This window comes from Neurospora tetraspora (genome assembly GCF_033439725.1).
Source record: "Neurospora tetraspora strain CBS 560.94 chromosome Unknown B0H65scaffold_4, whole genome shotgun sequence".
Lineage (NCBI taxonomy): Eukaryota > Fungi > Ascomycota > Sordariomycetes > Sordariales > Sordariaceae > Neurospora > Neurospora tetraspora.
The window spans coordinates 4,290,655-4,316,184 of NW_026944386.1; the positions used below are offsets into that span (position 1 = coordinate 4,290,655).

The following is a 25,530-nucleotide window of genomic DNA, read 5'->3' on the forward strand; positions in this document are numbered from 1 at the left end:
CTAGTCACGTCTACACGTACGTATTGTAGTGCCTTCTTTGCTGCTGTACCGTAGACTACCTTAGGCATTTTGTCGGTCATCTTTGATATATTGCATGCCTCACAGTCGTCCTCTTCTTGTCTGCTTATAGGAATACCTGCTTTCTGGCAAGCTTCGATGACTTGTTGTTTACCAGCGTGCATCAGTCGTTTGTGCATTGTTTTGTACGTTATCGAGGCCATTAGGGCCCTAGGGAGTTCACAGCTCTGGTCAAAGTTGTCTAGAGGTATAGTTGGAAGAGTAGGTACATTGCCTGCCCAACTACACTGCATCGTGTGTTTGCCGTACGAAATCTGGTTGCTTTTCATCATCCACTCCATACCGTTATCAAGAAGGCCAGTAGAGGTAATGAGATTAGCGGGAACGTCAGGACAGAACTGTACGTCCTTGATCGTCGCCCTTATTGTACCGTGATTTATTGTTGGCATGGTTAACTCCACTGTACCCACATGGTACGAGTATATGGAATTACCGTTGCCCACTACGTGTTCAGAAGGTTTGTTTAGTGGTCGTATGTCTGTGAACCATTTGAGATGGTTGAATATGCTAGTGGCACATCCAGAATCGTAGAGAACCTTGTCACGTGTATCGTCGTTATTATTGATGTTGTATACCTTGAGAGCCTGTTGGATTTTAGCGTTTGTATTGGCTACGGGCTCTACCAAAAATCCTGATTGCCATCAGAATCAGAATCGTCACGGCTTAATGCCATGAAGTTGTTGACACTACCGTACAGAAGGGAGCTCTTTGATGAGGGATGGGTAAGGCCATTGTTCGTGTCAGCCGTGGCTGCAGCCGTGCCAGCGGACTTGGCTTCCATCAATTCTTTCTTCTTTCTCCATGTATCTGGTGCCTTCTCTGGGTTGCACATCCAGCAGTCTGGGGTCTTTGGATTCCTGTGATGGCCACAGTCAAAGTGTTTGTGGCCTTTGGTGATGTCCCTGTTGCACGTGGAACACTTCTCTGTCTCCCTCTTCTTGTCCTTGTTGTCTTTACCGTCTTTGCCTTTATCGTTTGAGTTGTTCTTGTTGGTATTGTTGGTATTGTTGACTTGTATAGAGACACTGAGGGTTGGATTACGTTTCTCGCTGTTGCCGATAGTGCTGAGCTTGCCCAGGAAGACTGGAGGTAGGAGTGTCTTCTTCTCCATATCGACTGCCCAGAGACGAGCTTCAATGGGGTATCGATCTCTGACCATGTTGAACAGAATCACCATCTCGAGTTCATCGTCAATCTTGAGGCCCGCGTCAGCAACTCGCTTGCGGCACACGTTGTATCGTGACAGAAATGACTCCATGGTGTCAAATGATTGTCGTTTAAGGGACAGGTATTCGTGAAGTACATCTGCCCTGGCCTCGTCGGTGACTTTCGCGATTGCCTTTTGAATTAGTTGGAAATGATAGCTGGGGTCTCGATTCTTGGGGTCCCAGCCATTGATCTGTAGTATGGTTCTGATATTCTCGGCTTTCAGGGTACTGTGAATGGCGGCAACTGCTCTGGCTCTGTTGGCTCGCCACGTCTCGTACTTCTCTGAGTCCTTGTCTTTCGGTTCTGGTTTGTCTTTTGGACTAAAGACATAGTCTGTGAGGTTGGCGCAGTCCAGTGCGACCCAGAGAGCTGACTCCCAATCACCCAGATTCTTTTCGCCTTTCAGTTGTATGAGGGTTGCCGTGTCGGCTAGGTTGTTGTTGGTTGTCATGGTTACGAGAGTAAACGACGGGGTTTTGTTATGGGATTGATTGTGACGGTTGTCTTGATAGATAATCCTCACAAGGTGTCGGTAGATCGTCGACTTGGGGTATCAGGAAGCTCGTCTGATTTGGAGGGGTTGTCAGGGCGAGAATCGCGTCGCTGACTTGTTGTTGTTGTTGGGAGGTCGCGTCGATTAGCGTTGCGACAGAGGGCTCATAACCTATGAGGTGGATCACGAATGATGGGAATGATGTAGATTGAGGGATCCAGCTTACTGAGGCTGGAAGGGATCGCCAGCTATATAGAGCTGGCGATACAAAGAGGAGGAAGGTCTGCAAAGGAGGGGATTCTGGGAAGTGCCAGAACCGCTGTCAAAGGGGCCTGCAGGGCAAAGGACTAGCGGTCTGTGCAGCAAACGCCCAGAATCTTCTCACACAAAACGGCGGGCCAGGACGGCGCGGCAGGACTCGATGTGAGCCCGCCCCATCTGGATTGTTAATTTGTTGCTCGGCTGCCCCTGTAAGACGCAGGTACGTACCCAGTCGGGTCAAGAGTCGCTGCGACAGACAGGCTGGCATCAACGGCATGGATGTCGGGTGTTATTTTTTTCATTTGATGTTTTTTTGGTTTTTGGTTGTGAGCCCAACCCTTGACCGAGAAGAGGCCACCACTGCAGCATCCCCTGTCAGCCCAGACAACCAGGTAGAGGAAGAAGACCGGCATGAATGATGATTGGCAGTAGTGTAGTTGCCTGTGATGAACTACCGTACCCGGCACCAGTCAACCGCACAACAACGCATCGTCTTTGAAACAGCCCATATCGCTACTGTGTGGAAGAAAAAAGGCAACCATGGTGCCTCCTAGGTCCGTTTCTTACTCATGGCCCGGCGCCATGGTTCTTCTCAACCGAGCGTCTGCTTACCGTGCCGTCCGGGAGCAGGAGCGGTAATTATCCGGGCAGGTGGTACGAACCAAGACACAGTACATCGACACGCCTACTTGTTTTTGATGAGCCCGTGTACTCGTCCGGGCTTGAAGCACCTCTGACAGCGCGACCGTTCCCCTTTCTTTTTCACCAGTGGAGATTGTGGCGTCCAGTGATGTTCGTTCGCAGGCTGCGAGCCGACCTTGCAGGACAGGTACGACCCTGAAGTGCCACTGAATGCGTGGTTGCCCGTCCCCACAGCAACAGCAGGACAAAGACTGACCCGGCTGACAGGCTGACCGGGGAACCACCAGATGATTGTCTGTATTGTGTATGCCGTCTCGAATCCCTCTGACATGACTTCTCTGGTGAACACGGTGGCTGAAATTCGCAATGAGACGATCGGTAGTGGTGGTGGTGTGAAGTATCAACAGGAATGGATCTCTCATCCCATCATGCCACGCGAGAAAGAAACTTCCTTTTTTTTTCTCCGCTTTCACTTTCTTTCCCTTTCCTTCTTTCCCACTCTGGCCGCCCTACAACAACAATTTCCCAATAATCCGTCGAAGCCTAGTAATGATTGTTTTTGGAAACGTGAAGACATCGACAGCAATACAGAGAAAAAGCAACTCGATCTGACTTCGGGCTGTCTTGTCAACTTACCTCAACTACTTGGTATGATGGGTAAGTTAAATTACACGGGTAAGTATAAAACCATAGGCGTTCGTGCGGAAAGGTACCTGACAGATTACTTCGGCCCTAGAGCACAGCTCTCGAGCACAGCAAACGGATTATTCGCCTGATCCTCGTATTACAGTTTTGCGGGAAAATAAATTCCGACACACAGATTGGCAATGGCTCACCGCTGGAATGAGGGAGGATGGGCACAAGAAATCAGATTGACCACTACAGTGGGAGCAAGACATGCATGACGATACTTGTACCCGAGTACCGGACTACACTGACCCAGTCTTGGCACACTTGCCCCTGATGTCTGACCTTCAGCGGGGTCTGGCTTTCTGATTTCCGCTAGCCGGCAGAGGTGTAAGTGCAAGTGCGCTCTGGAAAAGAAACACAGAGCCGGCGCGCTACGATTCCATTGGCCAACCCACCTTTTCCCACTTGGAGTGAGGCTCTGATCGACCTCGGGCTTGATCAAGCTTCCCATGGCTGGCCGCCTTGCCCCTGCCCGTTCTCGTGAAACCAAACCGTACTACACCTATTGGTTGTCGATTAGACCACCCTGGTCCGGCTTATTGACAGCTTCAAGCTGGATTCGCACCGCAATAGCATCAGCGATACACATCAAACTCCTCGAGCAACTTACCAGCCGAAGATTAATCCGTCACCTGCAAGGTACAATTAAAAAGATCCAAATTTATGGTACGTACCTGCAGATATGGAGCCCGCATCGTTGACTTCCCTTCGTGGGAATGGCATTTGCAGTCTCTTTAAGTTTATATATCGTGTACCTCCCAACTTTTCTCTCTCCACCGTCCTCGACGAAACCCCCGACACGCTCTCACGATGTCGCCTAACCACCACCTCCCCTTCGCCTTCCAGAAAGGAGGCAGCATGCCTGAGACCACCCCGCCAGGTGATAGCGGCTCCAGCCAACAGGCCACATACAGTCCACCAACTCTTAGCGGCGTGGGTGCTCAGTTTCCCCATGAAGGCCAATTCCCGTCAATGTATGACTCAGCACCTGTCCCCTTGTCTGGTCAAGAGCAGGTTCCTCCTTCCATGCCTGTCGAACACCAGGAGACACACACCGGTTATCAGCAGCGCGAAATGACGATGATCCGAGAGGAGCAGAGTGGGCATGCTATGGCTACAATGCAGAGCTTGCAAGGAGCAACAAACTTCTACTCGCCATCTTACCTCGATCACGTCGATGCTGAAACACGATATGCCTCTGGCTTCGTCCAATTCAGCCAACCCGGATCCTTCGGACGTCAAGAGCCAGCAGGCACGCTGCACTCTTCCATCGCTCCAACTGCCATCGCATCGAGCCTGCCTCACCACGGCGGAGCGAGAGCGTTCACGTCCACGCAAGGCCGTCGGGAGGCCCCGTGGACAGAGCGGCACACCAACGTTCTCCGCCAAGGCAAACGAGCGGGTAAATCGGTCCCAGCTATCGTCAGAGATCTTTACCACATTGACGGCGTAGAAAGAACGCCCAATATGGTGTCGAAGAGATGGGGGAAGATAAGAGGAGGTTGTGTCAAGAAACACGTAAGTACTTACCATATCATATTCACCCAAGCCCGATGTCAGCGACCATCTATGCACAGACGGGGCACCGCTGACATACCAATCCCGCATTGTAGGAGATGGACGCGATTCTCCACGCCGTGTGTCCCGAAATGGTCGACAAGGTCTATGGCGAGCTGTCCAATCTCGATATTGCCCGTGCGCCGGACTTTTGTGGCCAGCTGGCCGCATCCGAAAACCGGGCGAGGGACATCTTGCGGCACCACGTCGCTAAGGGCGTGCAGGAAGTCGTTCTGAAGCTCTTCAGCAACGACGTCTTGCACGCCGAGTAAACGCGATGCTCGCCACGAAAATCCGATCTTGTCGCTTGTTTTGTTTCATCTTGGGGAAGATGTACTTCGTTCCATATTGCCGCGTCATTTCGTTGGGTTGTAGGACGTTGTCGCGGCGCCGTTTTGTCGCGGCGTCGTATCAGACCACTGTGTTACTTCGTCGAGTCGAGTCGTCGCGCCGAGCCCTCCTCTCACTGTCGAGTCTCGGTATGGTTTCCATCCTCTTGTACCTGCTTATCTAGTTTTGCCCGGCTAAGTTAGCCAATGATCAACTATTTTGCTCTCGCCCAACTGACCTGACAACGCGGTAAAATATGACGGCGCCGTGCTTGCTGAGACGTGCCGACGTAGTCTAGATGGTACTGCGTGAAATCGACTGCTGGTATTGACGTGGCTGAGTCAAGCCACTTGCTGAACCTTGGAAAACTCAATTGTCGGGCTTGGAGCCATCGAGAATGCCAGAAGAGATGGATGTATAGGTGAAGGAAGCAATAACGAAGACCCAACCACTGCCCGAGGGGATAAATACGATGTCGAAAGCGGGGGGTGGCCCGTGCACCAGTGAGCACTAACAATAATCCCATAGGCAGGCTCGTCAGGGCGAGAACGAAGGATCACCCTCCCATATTTTGGACCTTCCACTTTGCAAGAAACAATTTTCTTACTTATGGCACGGGAGAAATCGATGTCCTTTGTCCTCGGTTGGAGGGCCACTGGGTCAGCTTGTCCATTTTCCGGCTTTCAGTATTTATGCAATTACGCATACATCTATCAACTGAGCCGCTTCCTATCAGTTCGGAATTACCCTTACCTCCTCGTCCGGCCAAAGTGCTCAATCCATCGGGTCGCCGAACCCCGACCGGCATTCAACCGACTCAGGCCTGGTATATCGTTGATCATGGAGCAATCAACTTCCTTCATTTTGTCCAGTTTGCCCTTACAGCCAACGTCACTTGGTCTTTTAGACCTGACGAGTACGAGGCTTTAGCGATCACCAGCGCGCATTCCGGCGATCGAGCCGGCGGCCAATGATTGGTTCCCATACGCTGCCATCTGCATGGCCTCAAGCCAGGCACGAAGCCGGCACCATGCCAGCCCCCACGTTCTTTGACCTGTCTAACACAACATCGTTCCAGATCTGACTTCATGGCTTCAAGCCGGCTTCATGACCCCGACCTTTCACCGACAATGAGCTCAAAGCTTGCCAGCCCGGGCTTACGGTAAAGTCCCAAGGCCAGATTACAGCTGAAGACCACGAGTTCCCATGAATGAGCCCGTCGTCTGTCGACATCCCGCAAGCACACAAGGTGTTTCGCGTTCTGGAAATCATAATTCTCCGCCAATCACGGTGTTCTTAAAGCGAAATGCTAGGCACCGACATTCTCCCTTGAGGTTTCACAGGACACTAGCCGACTTGAGGCCGAAATCCATGATTCATAATTACCTGTACCGCTTTTCAACTTCCGAATACATCAGTGAGTATGAAGAGTTCTTTGAGCTGATTTTTGCTGTAATAGGTTTCAATATGCGCTTCACAATGACGTGAGCTCTTTTGAGTTTCGGGTATGAAGCTTTGGACTGATGAGTATTGCGGGAAGTATAATAACCATGACCCTCTACCCTTTTCGTTTTGTCTCTCCTCGATACCCATCATTGTAACTCATTCTTTCCACCTGGCCGAATGCTTGATACCTGTCTTCTCTGTCGAAGCATCAGAGAATGACTCCTTTTTCATAAACCGCATCCATCATGTCGAACAACCCTTTTCACCAGGTGAGCGCACTTTATCCACGGCAAATCTCTTGGGAGTTCATTCCATCCCTAGCGAAGGAGAAAAACTGACAGCATCAAGTTGCAGCTCCCAAAAGTACAATCTTCACCCAATCACGAAATGCCTGAGCTAACCAGGCATGATGAAGACGGCACCTGCGAACAACCTCACAAATCGATAATGGCAGATCCGCCTCCCCCGAGCCTTCATAACAACTCCGTCCAAACTATCTCGCCTTGTCCTTCCAACACGCATCTGACCGAAAACTCAAAGTCGTTGACCTCAAACATTCAAGAACAACTTCCCTTCACCCCCGAATGCGACTTCGAGGTAGAGGTCTTCCGGCAATGGAAAGCCGGCCATCCAGCCTACCAACAACTTCTTGCGCCTAGCGGGGAGATCCACCATACCGCCGCATGTGACTGGAATAACACTGCTACTTCTCCAGGTCAAGCATGCACAAGCATGACGGATTCCGGCGTGGACTTCACGGTGCCGCCACAGTTCCAGGACGCAACAAACCAAGAATGCCCCTTGCCGTCCACCGTCCTCCAGGTCTGCAATAACCCCGACCAGTGTGCGTTGTCGCCCGACATGGTTGAAGCCATGCAGCGGTTTTCTGTGGCGCACATCTGTGAATATGAGCAAGCGAAGAGACTGCTTGTTGATAAGGTACGTTGTTGATGAGTCCCGAAAACGTGAAATGGCGAAGTATTGGCTGACAACCGTGATGTTCTCTTCCAGATCGTCAACAAGGTCTTGCAGAATGCGGCCCCACGTATCATGGCATTGCTTGAGGAAGAACTCCAGAAGAGAGAGGAGGAATTGGATATGGAGATGGGTGAGTATGAGGAGGATGTAGACTCGAAATTGGAGTCGAAGCTCTGATGGTTCTACAATACGTTTTTATCGCTGTGTTAGTCTGCTTTGCTGGCTTCATGTTTTTGGCTTTCATACTAGTACATCGAGGTATCGTGGGATGTGGACTTCAATGGTTCCTGTGCCAGTTATTACTACATCTTCCGCTTTTCAATGCAATTTTCGAACTGTCACTTTGCTTTCATATGGACTACTCAGCTGCCAAAAAAAGATTACGATAACTCAGCAACGGGATTGGCCCGGTTTGACTCACAGTGCAGTGTCCGCAATGCCAAGCTTTGGTGATAGCTTCACGTTTTCAACGTAGGGCATTCGCATGTAATCATCGCTTAACATTTAGACCGCCAGATAAACAAAATACCTATCAACCCTGGACGGCTATTTCACCAGTTGCAGGACCTTAATGACCCTGAGAGTGTTGGCCGGTCGTGCCTTGGCCTTGACGCCCATTCACTGGCACTTCCGTCTGGCATTTAAGCAAACTAGGATTTCCCTTTTCTTCTATCTGTCTTAACACAATCACAACAAAGCCGTACTTCTGTTACCTGAATATAACAGAAAGCTGTAGCTGTCGAGGGTTCTTGATAGGTGTTTTGTTGTTGGCAGTGAGTGCCCATAGGGATGAACCCTGCAAGAGGGGCAGCCGCTTTTACCCTTGTATCTCTTGCCTAAAGTGGATGTTTAGGCCTGAATTGCACGTTCCTATTGGGCAACTTTAAACCACCAAATCAGCGGGGCAAGCAGGGGTACCTGGTATCGTGCAGTTCACCACGCTTGGAAACCTGAATCTTTTACGTTGTTGACAACAACGGTGACCTACATAATTATTGATTATTGGTATATATAGGCATAAAGTTATTTGGAAAACTCGGTTACGTTATAGAATGGGAGTTACCAAGATAGAATTGGAGGGCCATCTCAGTAGCCAGACAGGCGTTGGGCGGACTTTAAAGTCGCTACATGTGCTCTTCAAGGACTGCAGGTTGAGCTAAAGGTCTGAGGGCAGGAAATGGGTGTCTAAAAGTGCGTGAAGATCAATGACAAGCATATTCGAGGTTGATAAGAAGGCATTTTGAATAAGGCACTCATTTACGTATACAACAAGATACTAGTTAAGGCAGGTAGGTAGCGTGGGATGTGCCCGGGCCGTCTTAGCCGCGCAGGGCTGCGGGCCGTGCCGGTGTTGATTTAGCGGCGCTGAACTCCCTCTGTTACCGCCAGGGCGGCACCGTTGCACTTGTGCACGGCCCGGGTACGCCCGCCTTCCATTCCCACAACCACTTCCATTACACAGTACCTCTACCTGATAGTTACCTGGAGCGACGAGGCACAATCCTCGTCCAAGCAACAAAAATGTCAAGGTCGGCGTGATTGAAGCCTCCTATTAAAAGGACAATGTTAGTATGTTAGCTGAGAACCATCACATGCATAATCCAAGGGCAATAGGGCGGTATGTGCTGAAGCTTCTTATGCTTTTGCACCGCAGCTAGCATTAACAGGATGTAGCGAGCAATGCCCCTGGCGGGGTTGATTACCCCGCATTCAGTCCCGGCGACGCACAAGGAAGCCATTGCATATCCACAACCTCGCCTATCAACAACAATCTTTGTTATCCCAAACATCACGAGCACCGCAATCCCAGTGCAGAAACCAAAACGCGAAAGACCTCTCGAATGTTCCCTAGAGTCCACGATTAGTTGCCGGTATACCGCACGTCCGGTGGTGTTTCTTCAAACCTCCGTCAACAAAAATGTCTCTCGGGTTGCGTCAGGCCCTAATACCACCCGATGCCCCAGACCCGAGGCAGGCCCCCTAGAGGGACGGAATAAACAGATGGAGAACAGCCGTGACGAAAGATACCGATTCATTGAGAAGGAGAAAGGGGACATACTGCAAGGGGGAGGGTCAACCTTTATACCCGCTTAGGAGAGTGATACGGCAATACCTCTTGTTGACCGCCCACCCGTTCCAAGCTTCCTGACTATGACAGGCGAATCAGGATTGCAGAATAGGGTGGATAAGGATTTAGGCTCCTTTCCCATTCGGATCGTCTCCTCGAGACCAAGATACAAACCTGGGGTCTTGCCTTGATTGAAGAATCCCCAATGAGTTGCAGAACTTGTTCCAATGGAATACGTACCTGCTTTGGCCATTTTGCTTCGATGGCGGCTCTGCTCTGCTTTGGGGCGCGTTCGAAATTTCGCCGCACGAATCCAACCTGTTGATCCGAGTACAAAGGCCAAATCGACTGGTACTGGCTGGTATCCTTCCTTGGCGCCTTGGCTGTCTACCGTATAAACTCGATTTTTCAAACGGTGTCAACTTTTTGGTAATCAAAAAAGAAGAACATCAATCGATAGAGGATATTTCAGAATATCCAAAAGCAATCTTTTTAGGAGATGCATCAAAAGGTGGAGTGGAAGCGTTGACCTTTGAAGAAAGGCGGCGCTTTTCCCGATCAACAGCAAAAAAGCAGCTTTTTGTTGTGTATCGCGATCAACAACTCTTGGCAAGTTTTTTAGGAGCTGATTGGCTATATGCAGCCGTTAAGCTAAATGTAACCTTCTGTTGGAGAAATATTGGAGAAGGTACTTCCTGAGCTTTTGAGTGTCTTCCTGCAGTGTGATCACACTGCAGATTAACAACAGGGGTCGATTTTGTATGGGAATCGGATTCGTGCGTCGAAATTTCGAACGCGCCCTTGATTAGGCATCACTCACTCATATTAGGATGTCTCAAATGTCGTATGATCAGGCCCGGCCGCTTTTGAACAATGACTGGAATACCGATATCTGAACGGCTTTTAGCCATACTCTTACACCGAAATGTCATAAAAGCAGCGGACCAGGCTTCATGGTATAGAATTTGCCACACCCGGAAAAAAGTATCAGAATACCGACGGCGTTTATTATTGTCGGTAGGGCCGACATTGCAGGTGTGCCAAGCCCCTGACATCTGACCCAAACCAGTTCGATTTTAACACCAAGCATTCGAGTCTGAAGAAAAGTTTCGCAACAAAATTGCCCTCCGGGTCTTCCTTTCCTCGATTCCTCCGTCCAGCACGTTCTATCTGGACCCTAGTTCAAGACTGGACCTACCGGGGTAAAGACTTGCTCCCCCGACGTCAAATTCCGGATGGCTAGACTTCCGAACCCGCCAGAACTGTAATGGTCAAGGTAGACGACGCCATATTACATATCACACTCGCATTGCAACCTCTAAAGGGCCCGGATGAGAGCGCCGGTGACGGCAATTGGATAGCCTTGTTCGTGATCGCCGCCCAGTATTCTGATGCTTCTTGTATCGACAAGGAAAAACTTGCGCCCAGGAACGCCAGAGTTGCTACGCCCCAGCCGGGTATGCAACCCCTGTCTGTCTTCCACAAGGTTCCTAGGATAAACTCGCACCAACGAGTCTGGTTTGACCAAGCCCTATAATCTCTTTTAGAGATTCAAGATCGTCGCAAATAACATCAGGCACCTCGACGAGAGTGGTTAGTTCTTGAAGGTTAATTGGTCGACGAGCAATTGCGGCAACGGCAAGAATGCGCTTGTAGAGATCGGAATCCTCGGACCGGCTCATGTTCTCTCTCATCCGCGTATATAGAGCATCCAGCCCGGACGGAAATTTGCGTAGCATTTCTTCGGTACGCCATTTCTTAACCTCCGGGCCTGCAAGTACTTGGCAGACCAACGCCACCCAGAGGAACGTGTCCTGCGCGTTGGAGCACAGGTAGTCCTGAACGGTCTTTTTTGTCCTTGGATCATACTTCTTCAGCCCTGCTAGGTCATCCACCTTGTGCAGGATAAATGCATTGACAGCCGCTGCGACGGATTCCGCATTTAGCTCCAGGGAGACCTTCACTTTATCTGCGGCTTTCTCCAACCGTTCCTCAATTTGCGGCCAATTACGGCTTGAGACGATCCACTTGACTCGAGATCCAGATGATGATTGCTGAGCAATGAAGTCGAGAAGCTGTGGCAGGTCTGTTGTAACGCACTCGTCGAGGGAGAGTCTTCTTGTGCCTTAACGCTGCCTTAATGTTGCATGAGTGCAGCTGTAGACCATACGCGTTATTGCGACAAGGCCACCTATCATCCATCGTCCTTGTCCTCCGCTGACGCATGTATTGTCCCGCGCTAAACGCAGTCAGCCGAAACTTTTATTTCGGTGAGGTTAAAAGAAGCAATATGGTGAGCAAGTGATTTTCCAACGGCCTCCAACACCATTCACAGTATGCACGTGCCCTATTTATAAGCCCGTCTTTTTCCTTGTCTGCCTTGACTTAAGTGCATGCCTGAGGAACTAAGCAGATCAAGCCTGTCGTCTGTTATACTCTAGCAATGTCAAGGAACGCTAATACTGCACGCGAAGCCCAGAGGCCACCACGCGTATCACAACTACTTCAAGCATGGCTTCAAGCCAAGCACCTCGCCATCGCTACCGCCATATGCTGGGGGTTGAGTGGACGGACGGTATGGTGGGATGGCTTTAAGCCTGGGTGGGGGCCCGTGTCAGCACCTCCGCCCCCCTGGCATACTTGCATGGGCTTGGCTCGAAGCGAGGCTGGAAGCCTTGATATCAAAACAAACGCTACCCGAAGTGAACCCTCTGGTTACCTTTTTGACATGTCCTCCATTGTAGCATCAAAGCTGCATTTGATCCTTGAAAGACGAAAAGTTGATATGGCACGCTGACATCAGGCTTGATGTAAAGGACGTCGCCAATCCAACGAGAGAGAAGAGAATGTGTTATTCTTGGAGAAGAGGGTAAAACAATGTGTAGATGTGTGTGTGCTATCGAGAGAAGACTAGAACAAAGAAGGAAAAGAAATGTGGAGGGCTAAAATACAGAGAGGGTGTGAGGGCTGGACCCACACAACCAGGGTGGGACAGGCCCACCCGACAACAGTTACGCCTTTTGAGGCAGTGAAATAAGCTTTTGATAACCGCCATTGTCTGGCTTTGGCGAGCATTGGCAGTGAAAATGAGGAGAAGGAGTAGTCGGGACCAACGTCGAATGACGGAGATGATATTCAAAGACGCCTTGCCCCGGTCCAGAAACGTCCAGATGGTTGGCATTGGACTAGGCATACGGTTGGGCATACTCATGTTGAAATGAGGGGGCTCTGCGATGCAAGAACAGGTGTCGGCATGTCGAGAATGATTGGTTTCTCTTGGCTATGATATGTGCACCTTCCTTTCATTTGCCAGGCTTATTGCATGAGCTCTTTCCCATCGGTCTTGCATTCATATCCATTTGGTCAGGTGCTGACCGCTATCCAAGAATCCACCAATCGATGGCGCTATATACATTAGCTGGGGCCTTGGCATTGCTTACTTGCATGTCCGTTCAGGGAAGCCCGAACAGTGAGGCTGAGCAGAGGCCTCGGTGTCCCCCCTCCTGCATTTGATAACGCGGATAAAGTGACCGTATCTAACCTAAAGGAGATGTGCACTCAGTGAACCGCTGTTTAGCGGGTCAGGACACTTTGAAATGCTTGGTCTCTCAGAAAGCTCCGGCTCTTTCTGGTAGCAAAATCAGAAGAAGGGAAGACAACTCCAAAGCGAGCGCGTTGGACTTTCCTCCCTTCGGAGTCTCGCACGTACTTGCATGCATGCTTGGTGCAGTGAAGACCCGGAGGAAAGAGCGTGTGGATGTTGCTGGTTGATGTTGCGAGATGCATCTCCTTTGGGTTTGGGTACTGTCATTTTACTCGATTATACCGTCACTATATCCGTGTGGGCATTCGACGCTTTTCCTTTCTTGATCGGGTAACTGGGCTGTACCTAGGGTAGTATGCCCAACGTTCTCTGCCCGGCACAACGTGAATGTTGACTGATGTCTTCTGCTGTCAATTCTCGAGACTGGACATTCGCGTCGAGCCGGGAGGCTCTGCCAGGTACATCTCGACTTCAATTACTCCTCGCCTTCAATAGTTGATCCGCGTTTCTGCCTACTGCTGTTTGTCGGACATCTCATCCTCCGCCCACCATTGGGATCCTCCCCATCACGAACGCCGTTGTCGATGCAAACGCTTGCTAGTTGACAAGAGTGGTTCTCATCAGCGCGTCGAGCACGATGGCTGCACCAGCAGGAGCGGGCAATGAGCGGACCTACTCCCGTCCTGCAAGCCGGGACGACTTCGAGATTGCGATAATCTGTGCACTTCCCCGCGAAATGGATGCCGTTGAGTTGCTCATCGATAAATCCTGGACGGACGAGGTCGACCAAAACCAATACGGAAAAGCTGCAGGGGACACGAACACCTACGAGCTAGCGCGGATCGGAAGCTTCAACGTAGTACTTGTTACCCTTGCCAACATGGGAAAAGTTGAGGCATCCGCGGCAGCACAGTGTGTCGCTACAAGTTACCCGAATATCTCCCTAGTCCTCTTGGTCGGTGTCTGTGGCGGCATGCCTTTCGCCAATGTCGGAGGGGAACGCGAGGAAATATTCCTTGGCGATGTGGTCATCAGCAGCATCGTGAATCAATACGACTATGGAAGACAGCTACCTGATCGTTTTCTCCCCAAAAGCGACGTCGAGGATACGCTCGGCAGGCCAAACAAGGTACTTCGGAATCTGCTCAGGAGCTTCGAGAAAGTGAGAGCTCGCGATAAGTTGCAGAGGCAGGCAGCTATCAACCTGGTGCAGCTTCAGGAGAGCAGCCGCCAGAACCCCCGATATCCCCGATATACATACACAGGGACAGACAATGACAGACTGTTCGAAGCCTCATACGAGCACAAGCATCACAGCCCTGCGTCAAGGTGCCTTCCTTGCGCGCAAGGATTGATTTGCGAGTCATCCAGGAAAACTCCGTGTGATGATATTGGTTGTGATACCAAATATTTGGTTAAGAGAAAGGGATGCGGTCAACCCAACCAGCCCATGGTCTTCATAGGGCGTGTGGGGTCAGCGGATGCTGTTGTTCGTTCTGCCAAACACCGCGATGCTCATGCCGAAAATGGCATCATCGCCTTGGAGATGGAAGGTGCCGGGGTCTGGGATGTGTTACCTTGCCTCGTCATCAAAGGCGTGTGTGACTACGCTGATAGCCACAAGAACAAAGGGTGGCAGGGTTATGCTGCGGCCACCGCTGCGTCAGTTGCGAAGGCATTTCTGAACTGCTACCAAGGGACTGGAAAATTGTCTGGGAGGGCAAATGCCGCGCAAGAAGCTATGGTTGACCGAAATCAACACCAGCCGCCCTTTTCCAATCTTTCATTCCAGGCTGATGATGGATTCATCGAACGTGGTGACATCACGGACTGGTTGCAAAAAAAGCTTGACAAACCAGGGAGCCGAGCTGCATTGTATGGATTTGGGGGTGTAGGGTATGTGTCATCATCAATCCCCGGCACACATGAAAACCAACTTCCTTGTGGGATGCACAGGAACTAACGTTTTGGTGACCAGAAAGTCACGACTTGTCATTCAATACGCGCGGATGATGGAACAAGAACCTTCGAAACCGCACATCTTCTGGGTACATGCGGGGACCAGAGAGCGTTTTATAGACGCCTATCGTGAGATTGCAGATGGACTGAAGCTTGAGGGTCGTGATAAGCCCGACGTAGACATACTGAAACTGGTATGCAACGGGCTCCGCCATGAAAGCAAAAGCTGGCTCATGATCGTCGACAACGCCGACAATATCAACTTATTTTTTGCAACGGACACCCATGGCCAGCTTACCGGAAATGGAGCCGCTTCCTCAACGGGGGCAAAAGGTCTTCTGCCGTATCTCCCTCGTACGGACAAAGGCAAAATATTGATCACAACGCGGAGTCAACAAGTTGCCGAGCTCCTAGTAACGCAAGTTACGGAAGACCTGGAGAGTATTCGCCAGGTAACGGCAATGGAGAATCTTCAAGCAAAACAGCTTCTACGGAAACGGCTCGGGAAGTACCATGACGACAAGATCGAAGAGGACCTGGTCAATGTCCTCGATTGCATTCCCCTCGCAATCATCCAAGCTGCGGCATTCATCGTCTTTCGGTCTCGCAACAATGTATATTCCGCTGCCGAATATCTTGAACAATTCAGACGAAGCGACGACCACAACCTCGAGCATCTTGACTTCCACAAAAACATCAAATTAGGCGATGAGGAGGCATCACACGCGGTATTGAGGACATGGACTATGACGTACGAACAAATTAAACAAGAACGGAGCTCGGCCGCCAACTTACTATCTGTACTAAGTTTCTTCCACAACCAAGGAATACCGGAATGGGTACTCGAGAAGTACTATGATCGCTATCAAATGTTCCATAGCGACAGATCCCTGCCTCAGGATAGCCCAAATCCTCTGCATAAGGATCTTGACGTGTTGTGCGGGTACTCTCTCGTCACTGTGGTGTCCTTTCCTGGGAACCAGAACCGCCAGCAGCCAACTTCCCGCTCCCTTCAGATGCACGCCTTGGTACAAACTTGTACTCGCCACTGGCTGCGGTCCAACAAAGTTAATCAGCAGTGGCTGTCCACCGTGACACAGCTCTTGAACACAGCACATCCAATTCCCGCTAACGAAAACTGGGCAGGGTGTGCAGAGATCTCTCCGCATGTTGATTCTCTGCTTACATTCCCTGGGCTTGAGCGACTCGATGAAAAGCATACTACCTGGCTGGTTGACTTGCTTATCTCTGCAGCGTGGTACAATACTGATATCGGTACCCTGGGGAGAGCAGAGAGCTTGATCATGCAAGCGCTAGACGTTGCTGAGAAACGGCTGTGCAACCCGCATAGTGAGATCTACCTGTATCCGATTCTCTTGTTACTGGGCAGAGTGAGCTTCTACAATGACACACTTAAACCCAGATTTATGTCTGTAGCGAATCGATATCTTGCAAGTCTAATAAACTCGCTGACAACCCCTTCTGAAGAATTCGGCTCACTTTATACCTACATGCAGACAAACCCGTCTGCGACCGTTCCGATCACCTCAGATCCCGATGAGCACACCGAGCAGCATAACAGGGTTATTATGTCAATTCAGGGCATGAAGTCATCAGGTTTCGACAACCCTACTGTGCTTGAAGTGGGTCATCTTGAGCGCTTTATCTTGAATGCACCTTTCTGCGGCTCAAACGCACATGCCTTCGAAAAAATTGACAAGATCATAACCGTCCTCGAGCTTTTGAGGAGATTTGAAGACGAGAAAATTCTCTGCCGTGCACTTTTGAGGCGGCAATGTGAAACGCGCTTGAATGAACCGGATGTGGACGATTTCACACTCAGTCCTTCTTGTGAGGGCTTAGAAGAAACAGTGGACAAGCTTTGCAACGTTCTGATTGTGCAAAACAAGTACGGAGAAGCAGAAGACCTCTTGCGAATGCTTATATTATCAGGCGGTCATTTTCCCGGTCATTATTTCTTGCTCGGGAAGGTATTGTTCAAGCAGAAGCGATTTAAAGAGGCCGAAGAGATGTTCCGGAAAGAGTTAGACCTCCGCTATATCCCAAGTTCTTGCGAAAAAGATCTAACCCCTCAAACGTTCACCGAAGACGGCATGCTTTATTATGAGTGGCTTGGCCGTACACTCGCTCTACAAGGCAAGCATGCCGAGGCGGTAGTTTGCTTTCGCCACATGCTCGAATGGTCCCAGCAGATGCAAACTCTAGAGCACCCTGATGCGCTGAAAACATACGACGCCCTCGCGAAAAGTCTTGAGTGTCTGGGTGAATATGAAGAGGCGGAAGGTTTACACAAGCACTGTGTTGAGATCTGTGAGAGGGAATGCTCGCACGACCACGACTTGCTATCGGGCTATTTAGTGGATCTTATCAAAAATTTAAGATCCCAAGGCAAGAGAGGGCAAGAAGAGTATCAAAAGTTTGAAGATCGACTGTCCCAGCTGGGGTATGAGCTCGTCTTCTCGGACGATGATGACTCTTGTAAAGAGTTGGATAGTGGCGGCAAACCCTCCTCCGACGGAAACCAATCAGGGAGTGAAGAGGACCATTCGCAGGAGCATCGTTCAGAAGAGTTGCAGGTCGAGAGCACATCAAAACCAGTTGATCCAACTACAATGGCTACAAGCATAACCGTCCTGGCTCACGATTATGGTACTATGAACTTGACTAGCCAAAACGACGAGCGACATCATCAGGGACATGTTGGGAAATCCGACAAACCGCTGCTAAACCACGACGACAGCACACCAACGGAGCGTGACAGGCAACTAGAAGAATCTGGTGTTGAGATACCTGTTGTTGAGACTCAAGCAGAAAGCCATGAGGGAAACCCACTGACATCCACATCGGCTATGCAAGAGCAATGCATAGAAATGCCAACCCAATGGATCCAAGTGGAGCAAGGACAAGGGAGTCAAATTAGGGACGAGCCAGAGGATATGCAAATCCAAGTCATATCCGAGACATTGGAATCAGCAGCAAGGAAAAGGAAAAGGGCGGACACCAGAGATTCGGTCATCACGAATGGTAGCATGTCCACAGAGCAGCCAAGCCGGAAGGTTGCGCGAACGGAATGATGACATCCTCGAGATGGCTGAGCGCGCCCAAGCGAAGCGTTCACACATCATCCGACGCGCTGGAGCAAAGCTGGGTCTGTGGTCACGACGTGGTATGCCTAGCGACGGAGTGACCGCCTGCTGCCCGGCATTGCTCGACTGGCTGCCCCGCTCGTCAGGCAGAGAAGCGCAGCTGGCATCTGACTGCATCAAGTTCCCCAAATCCTGGGAAAGCCCGGTCGCCTCGGAAAGCGGTGGGACATCAAAGTTCAACTCCGACGGCAACTGATTGATGGCAGAACAGATGTTCTCGACGGCTCACCTTATTGCCATAGGCAACCGGGCTTGGAGTATTTCCGGAGAGCGGGCCAGTCACGGGGGATTATGAGTGAAGGTGAAGGCCACCCTTTCATCCCAACTATCCAAGACGTGGTGAATGGCGGTAGGCAACTGGGCGGGACTGGACCGGAGTCGACACTATTACCTACTGTGTAGCCTCAACCGCCATCTCCCCGCTGAATACCTTATTATCCTGTTAGTGAATTGGAAGGAAGAGACTGGAGTAAGCAAGTGGGCATAGAAACTTGAAGCCAAAAAACGACGTATATTTCGTGTTCTCGCAATATATGTCGTTTGAACGCACACCAGGAATTGCCATCAAAAAATCATACCTTAAGAAAACCAGACAAACAAACAAAACAAATATAATCCCAAAAAAAAAAAAAAAAAAAAAAAAAAAACCTGCTCCTCCCCTCCGTTTCTGAGGTTTTCCTTTCTCGCAAAACATCGCAGACCGCTCGCTCACTCAGACCCATCCTCCACTCCTTCCATTCTTCTCGCCAATGCCCTCTCCTTCGCCTTCATTTCAGCCTTCCGAATCCTCTTCTGAACCTTCTTAATTTTCAGATCTATCTTCTCGGCTTTTGTGAAGTAGTGATCTGCATCCCTCTTTAGATAATCCAACTTTGCTTCAAGCCGCTTGAGATTTCGCGCTAGCTTGGCGGCTTTCCTGTCATCTCTGTTGTTGTTGTTGTTGTTGTTGTCGTTGTTGTTGAGAGTGGCGGTGACGATGGTATAGGATGTGGAGGAGATGTCCGCTGTCGCTTTGCGTCTGGGTCTGGGTCTCCCTCGAGTGCGTGTCCGGTTGGGTGCTTGCGCTTGCGACCTCTGCTCTGGACAGGCGCCGGTTGTTCCTATGAATCCCATGACCCAACTTAGTTTGTGAACCATAAAATACAACGGATAGAGGGCATACTTGTGGGGTCGGCGTCTCGCTGGGTGTAGTTGGACGTAGGCGATTGTGCGGCCGGATGCCCTGGGGTCGATTTCCTGCAAGAAGCTTAGCCAGGACTGGTATCACGGGGCGAGAAGGCACCGTTGGGGGTATGGTAAGATATGTGTTGTTATGCGAAGGAGAGAAAAGGAGGATGTGCGTGGAGGACTGGCTATATGGGCAAGAGCCCAGACAAGCCAGTCCGTGTGCGCGGACGTGCAGTGCGACAATATCACAGGCTAACCCGGTGACAACTGGGCAGTCACGGGTCAATCCCGTAGCATCTGGACCGCACAGGCACCTGCAAAAGGAGAGTCAAAGGATGGAATAGTCGTGCTTCGTAGTAATGGAATAAGTCATCTTGACAACAGTAGAAGGTACTAGAATTTACAAAAATTCTAAATTTGCCTATCCTCCCAGACCCTTCTGGTGGCACGCTAGAAAAAAGAAATAGAGAGACAGGAATTAAGAATGACATGGAATACATTATATATCATACGAGAAACTAATAAACCAAACTAGTCCTGATACGGTGCCGATAGATATCATCCGTCCCTGGACATCACATTCAAACGGTCGATAATTCGGTGGCAGCCAGAGTACGTTCTGGCCGTTGCAAGTAATCCAAGACCTATCCTGTCCCAAGCCATAGCCATGGCTCTCTAAATTATCTAGTACAACTTGGCTTTCAGTAGTTCCTGTAACTATTTTAATACGTCCAACGTTGGTATGTAGGTAGCGATTGGTAGGGTCAAACGAGATATCGGTTATTAGAGTACTCATAGGAATCGTCTGGAGGCATCTCCCCGACGCCGCATCCCAGATCTTGATCGTGTCGTCCCTTGAACCGGACGCAAGCCGCTGGCCATCAGGCGAGAATGCCACTGAGCGAACGTAGGAGCTATGGCCTTTTAGGGTCTGGAGGCAGCTCCCCGACACCGGATCCCAGATCTTGATCGTTTTGTCCCACGAACCGGACGCAAGCCGCTGGCCATCAGGCGAGAATGCCACTGAGCTAACGGAGTAGCTATGGCCTTTTAGGGTCTGGAGGCAGCTCCCCGATGCCGGATCCCAGATCTTGATTGTTTTGTCATACGAACCGGACGCAAGCCGCTGGCCATCAGGCGAGAATGCCACTGAGCGAACGTCCAGGCTATGGCCTTCTAGGGTCTGGAGGCAGCTCCCCGACGCCGGATCCCAGATCTTGATCGTGTTGCCCTCCGAACCGGACGCAAGCCGCTGGCCATCAGGCGAGAATGCCACTGAGCGAACGTCGTCGCTATGGCCTTCTAGGGTCTGGAGGCAGCTCCCCGACACCGGATCCCAGATCTTGATCGTGTTGTCCTCCGAACCGGACGCAAGCCGCTGGCCATCAGGCGAGAATGCCACTGAGAGAACGGGGTAGCTATGGCCTTCTAGGGTCTGGAGGCAGCTCCCCGACGCCGGATCCCAGATCTTGATCGTGTTGTCCTCTGAACCGGACGCAAGCCGCTGGCCATCAGGCGAGAATGCCACTGAGCTAACGGAGTCGCTATGGCCTTCTAGGGTCTGGAGGCAGCTCCCCGACACCGGATCCCAGATCTTGATCGTGTTGTCCTCCGAACCGGACGCAAGCCGCTGGCCATCAGGCGAGAATGCCACTGAGCGAACGTCGTAGCTATGGCCTTCTAGGGTCTGGAGGCAGCTCCCCGACACCGGATCCCAGATCTTGATCGTTTTGTCCCACGAACCGGACGCAAGCCGCTGGCCATCAGGCGAGAATGCCACTGAGCTAACGGAGTAGCTATGGCCTTTTAGGGTCTGGAGGCAGCTCCCCGATGCCGGATCCCAGATCTTGATCGTTTTGTCCCACGAACCGGACGCAAGCCGCTGGCCATCAGGCGAGAATGCCACTGAGAGAACGGGGTAGCTATGGCCTTTTAGGGTCTGGAGGCAGCTCCCCGACACCGGATCCCAGATCTTGATCGTTTTGTCCCACGAACCGGACGCAAGCCGCTGGCCATCAGGCGAGAATACCACTGAGCGAACGTCGTCGCTATGGCCTTCTAGGGTCTGGAGGCAGCTCCCCGATGCCGGATCCCAGATCTTGATCGTCATGTCCTCTGAACCGGACGCAAGCCGCTGGCCATCAGGCGAGAATGCCACTGAGCTAACGGGGTAGCTATGGCCTTTTAGGGTCTGGAGGCAGCTCCCCGATGCCGGATCCCAGATCTTGATCGTTTTGTCCCCCGAACCGGACGCAAGCCGCTGGCCATCAGGCGAGAATGCCACTGAGCGAACGGGGTAGCTATGGCCTTCTAGGGTCTGGAGGCATGCATTCCAATCCAATTCCACAGCCGGCTTAGTTCGAATCCATTTAGGTTCTTCTGCCCTGAAATTCCTCCTTATCAAGCTACCGCTTGGAGCAAATACAAGCGGTGATATGTATGTTTGAAGGGGAGCTTGCTCTATTATTGACTTATAAGATAGAGCAAACCGGTAAGCATCCCAAACAAGCTTTGATAACTGCGATTGATTATTACCTCCCTATATCTTTAGTTAGACCAAGTTCCTAGTGCGGAGTTAGACTTGTACTTACTAGCAGGCCCTCGAGCTTTCTAATGGCAACAACGCCCACAGGCATAGCTTGGAGTAGACTTAGAGCTTCCAGCCAGTAAAGGTACTTCGTCTTGAGGAATGTATAGACAACTCCGTTATCCTGTAAACGATCATGCCGTTTTGTGTTCGTGCCAGAAACCGAGTCACACAAGTGATCAACCCAGTAGACGCACGAGTACCGCACCGTCGCTAGCGGGTCCGGATCCGGTACTTGGACCTTGTCGCTCGGAAATCCCGGTGCGCCTAAGTCGTATATATCGCGTCGCAATACTGTAGACATGGCTTTAAGTGACCTCAAGAAGATGGTATAATTCACATCTTCTTTCCTAGAAGGAAAGGTCCAGTTCTCCTGAGAAGCTTGGTTACTAGCTTTATCAGAAGCATTGCCCAATAGAAAGTCCTTGGCTGATTGGTGGACAAAATAAACAGTCTGGTCTCGAAGAGTCAAAAACGAGCCGCAAAGCCCTATAAGCTCTTCCAAGCACTGCGGATCATCTGAGATATCGCCTGACATCTCGACGAGAGTGGTCAGTTCTTGAAGGCTGATGGGTCGGCGAACGATACAGGAGACGGCAAGAATTTGCCTGCACAAATCCGCATAATCGGACTGAATAATCTGCTCCATCATCCGCGCATATAGGGAATCCAACCCGGGGGGGAATGCCCGTAACTTTGTTAGTGTCTGCCACTTCCGAACGCTCGGGTCCGCAAGTACTTGGCAGACCAAGGCCACCCAGAGAAAAGTCCCATTCGCGTTAGAAGAGAGATAGTCATGTACCTCCGTCTGCATTGTGCTGTTGTACCGTTTCTGCCGCGACAAGTGAAGGACTTTATGGCGGATATATGCACTGACGGCAGTGGTGACGGATTCGGCGTTTAGCTCGAGGCTGAGTCTGGACTGCTGCGCGACGATCGCCAACTGTTCTTCGATCTGCACCTCGTTGCGACTAGATACAAGCCACTTGACACGAGCAGACACAGATGATATCTGGATGATCAACTGAAGAAGCTGCGGTTGGTCTGTCACACATTCGTCCAGAGCATCAATCACCAGATAGGTGACCTTCAAGTTCGGGTCTTCTAGCATCTCGCATAAAACCTTAGACAGGACGATCCATGCCATTGCGTCATCGGAAGGGTATGTGTTCTCCGGTAGATGTGAGAGCAGGCGTGGTTGCCGGTGGGCAAGTAGGTAGATTAAGCCTCGTAGCACGGCAGTTGCGTTATTGATGTGCGAGTCGGTAGCTTGGCAGAAGAAATACGCCAAGTTGCCGCCGTCAGCGATAACACGCCGCTCTAGTTCGTCGATGATACCGCATAGCAACATGGTCTTGCCTTTGCCTGGATCTCCCTTGATCCAGAGCAGGCGACTCTCCCGCAGCTGGCGCCATCGGTTGAAGTCGGGATTGTCGAAGACCCAGCGGTAAGCATCAGCCAGCAGACCACCCTTCGCCAGCTCGATCCGCTCCTTTTCGACGTGCGGGTCACGCGGGTCTGTGGGCCACAATTTTGCCAGACAGAGGTAATCCTCGTGAACCTTGTCCTGCAGCCGCTTCAATGCTTTCTGCCTTCCTTCGCCGTAGAGAACCGGCATGTGCACATCGAAGATGCCGAATAGAGAGTACACCTTGTCTTCCGGGTATTTTGTGTCACGCTTCTCGATCCATCGCATCCGTTCGGCGACGCTGAAATCAGATAGAGGGACACCTTGGAAGGCTTTTCGCGGAATTCCGGTTATATCGTGGATTTCTTGTTCCAGAGACTCCTTATCTCCCAGGCGCTCGCCCTCTTTAGAGAAGAATTCGACGATCGTTGGGGCAATGAGCTCTTGGAGGGTCCATCCTCGGGAAAACCATCTACTCTTTCGAAAGGCCGGTTGCCAACCGGGGCCGTCACCGTGTTGATGGGTTGAGACGTCTGCCAAGTACACGTAACATTTCACCGCGCTGCGGTACCAATAGAACATGGAGTTGAGAGCGTGCTGAAGCTCGGCACTGTCAGACTTGTCGATGCAGCATGTGTCGACCCAGAAGAATTTCAACCCATCGCGCCAGGCTTGGTCTCCGCAAAAACGAATCTTAGCGTAGCCTGCTTTGTTCTTGCCTGTACCGTCCGTCATGTCTTTGAAGAGGACCTCTTCGGGACCCCATGTGTGTGAAAGTATCGCATACGGTGGAATCTTGTTGTTGGGGAGGTCCTCCGTCAGACGGACCCCGCCGGTATCGTCACGCTCCAGGAGTCGCATTTCAGAGTCCGCTAGGCTCAGCTCCCTCGGCAGCTACTCATACAAATGTTTGATGGTGGGAAAAGGCTCGCAGGCTTCGCGAGCGGACGGCTTATGTTCGCGGGACTGTAGGTATAGTAAATCAGCAGTTGAAACTGGGGGAGTTGCTCGACAGACGAGAACTACTTACCATAAGTAACGGACAAAATTCGTAGCGTATGTCTCGGTGGGTTTGATTGGGAGCCTTGAAGGTGGTTGCTGTTGTTGTCTTTGTTTCAAGGCGCTGCCTTTGCCTGGATCACCAATCCCGCAGGACTCACTCAGACTTCCACCATACCCGACGCGAACTGAGTAGAGGTATCGGGCACAGCCTCTTCGGTACAACCTCTTCGACACAGCTGTCTTGCAAGCAGAAGACTCGCCAATATCGCGTTGGGTACATGGTTGGGCATAGATGACTGAGAGGCCCAGGGCGCCAAGCCCGGAAAGGAAAGGTGTTGGTCAGCCTTTACTGTAATGAAGAGTTGCTCTGAGTGGATGGGTAAAGAGGAGAAGGCAATGCATTGGGAAGATGGTCTTGATTGGATGCTTGCTCGCTCTGATGCCCTCCACATCACGTGGTTGAAAGTCACGGTGAGCTTCAGGGAAGAAGGTACATTCAGGAACGGTGAGGTGAGGAAAGGAAGGTGTGAGCGTAGACGAACTTTCCGAATGTGAAGCCTCAAAACGAAATCCCAATATTAACACAGCGGGTTAGGGTTACCGGCGAGCACCGCCGTCACCTTGTTTCGCAGCCCTGGCATGCAGCTCTCTCAGCCAATCGATTCGTCTACAAAGGTGTTGGCGGCAGCGCCGGCAGTGTGTTGCAAGCCAACCGCTATGGTTATGACATGCCAGGATGGAAGGGAAGAGGTAGGCTGATGCAGGCAGATGAAGGTAGGTTAAGGTAGGTATATGAAGGAGGTCCATCGTGATCCAACAAGACAAGAGCGAGAGACTCCCTTGCCACGCTCTCATCTGCGTACACATAACTGGGCCGAGGAGTACGAAGAACCAATCAGGAATGGTCTTCTGACCGAGTGCAATCTTGGTGTTACCCGTGTAAA

At 51.0% G+C, this 25,530-nt stretch overlaps 7 protein-coding genes across 7 annotated transcripts; 4 read left to right on the forward strand and 3 right to left on the reverse strand.

The window, feature by feature from the left end:
* Positions 1-582: 582 nt before the first annotated feature.
* On the reverse strand, positions 583-1,982 carry B0H65DRAFT_210558 (uncharacterized protein). The gene has a single exon (XM_062821927.1). The coding sequence runs from the start codon at positions 1,736-1,738 to the stop codon at positions 698-700; it is 1,041 nt and encodes a 346-aa protein (XP_062682239.1). The 5' UTR covers positions 1,739-1,982; the 3' UTR covers positions 583-697.
* Positions 1,983-4,183: 2,201 nt separating this feature from the next.
* B0H65DRAFT_549309 (uncharacterized protein) lies at positions 4,184-5,202 on the forward strand (the record flags this gene model as incomplete). Its single annotated transcript, XM_062829651.1, has 2 exons — positions 4,184-4,891; positions 4,987-5,202. The coding sequence occupies 2 exons, from the start codon at positions 4,184-4,186 to the stop codon at positions 5,200-5,202; spliced, it is 924 nt and encodes a 307-aa protein (XP_062682240.1).
* Positions 5,203-6,951: 1,749 nt separating this feature from the next.
* On the forward strand, positions 6,952-7,861 carry B0H65DRAFT_509280 (uncharacterized protein; the record flags this gene model as incomplete). Its single annotated transcript, XM_062828299.1, has 3 exons — positions 6,952-6,975; positions 7,028-7,645; positions 7,718-7,861. 3 exons carry the CDS (start codon positions 6,952-6,954, stop codon positions 7,859-7,861), a joined length of 786 nt encoding a protein of 261 aa, XP_062682241.1.
* Positions 7,862-10,852: 2,991 nt separating this feature from the next.
* Positions 10,853-11,363, forward strand: B0H65DRAFT_467192 (uncharacterized protein). The gene has a single exon (XM_062826898.1). The coding sequence runs from the start codon at positions 11,020-11,022 to the stop codon at positions 11,287-11,289; it is 270 nt and encodes an 89-aa protein (XP_062682242.1). The 5' UTR covers positions 10,853-11,019; the 3' UTR covers positions 11,290-11,363.
* Positions 11,364-13,610: 2,247 nt separating this feature from the next.
* On the forward strand, positions 13,611-18,643 carry B0H65DRAFT_467199 (uncharacterized protein). The gene is made up of 2 exons (XM_062826899.1): positions 13,611-15,192; positions 15,275-18,643. Exons 1-2 carry the CDS (start codon positions 13,934-13,936, stop codon positions 18,348-18,350), a joined length of 4,335 nt encoding a protein of 1,444 aa, XP_062682243.1. The 5' UTR covers positions 13,611-13,933; the 3' UTR covers positions 18,351-18,643.
* A 416-nt stretch (positions 18,644-19,059) lies between these two features.
* Positions 19,060-19,824, reverse strand: B0H65DRAFT_210699 (uncharacterized protein). The gene has a single exon (XM_062821928.1). It carries the CDS (start codon positions 19,557-19,559, stop codon positions 19,131-19,133), a length of 429 nt encoding a protein of 142 aa, XP_062682244.1. The 5' UTR covers positions 19,560-19,824; the 3' UTR covers positions 19,060-19,130.
* A 3,787-nt stretch (positions 19,825-23,611) lies between these two features.
* On the reverse strand, positions 23,612-24,445 carry B0H65DRAFT_411048 (uncharacterized protein; the record flags this gene model as incomplete). The annotated part of the gene is made up of 1 exon (XM_062823835.1): positions 23,612-24,445. A coding segment is annotated over one exon (834 nt), but the record flags the coding sequence as incomplete, so codon positions are not given.
* Between the last annotated feature and the right edge of the window lie 1,085 nt (positions 24,446-25,530).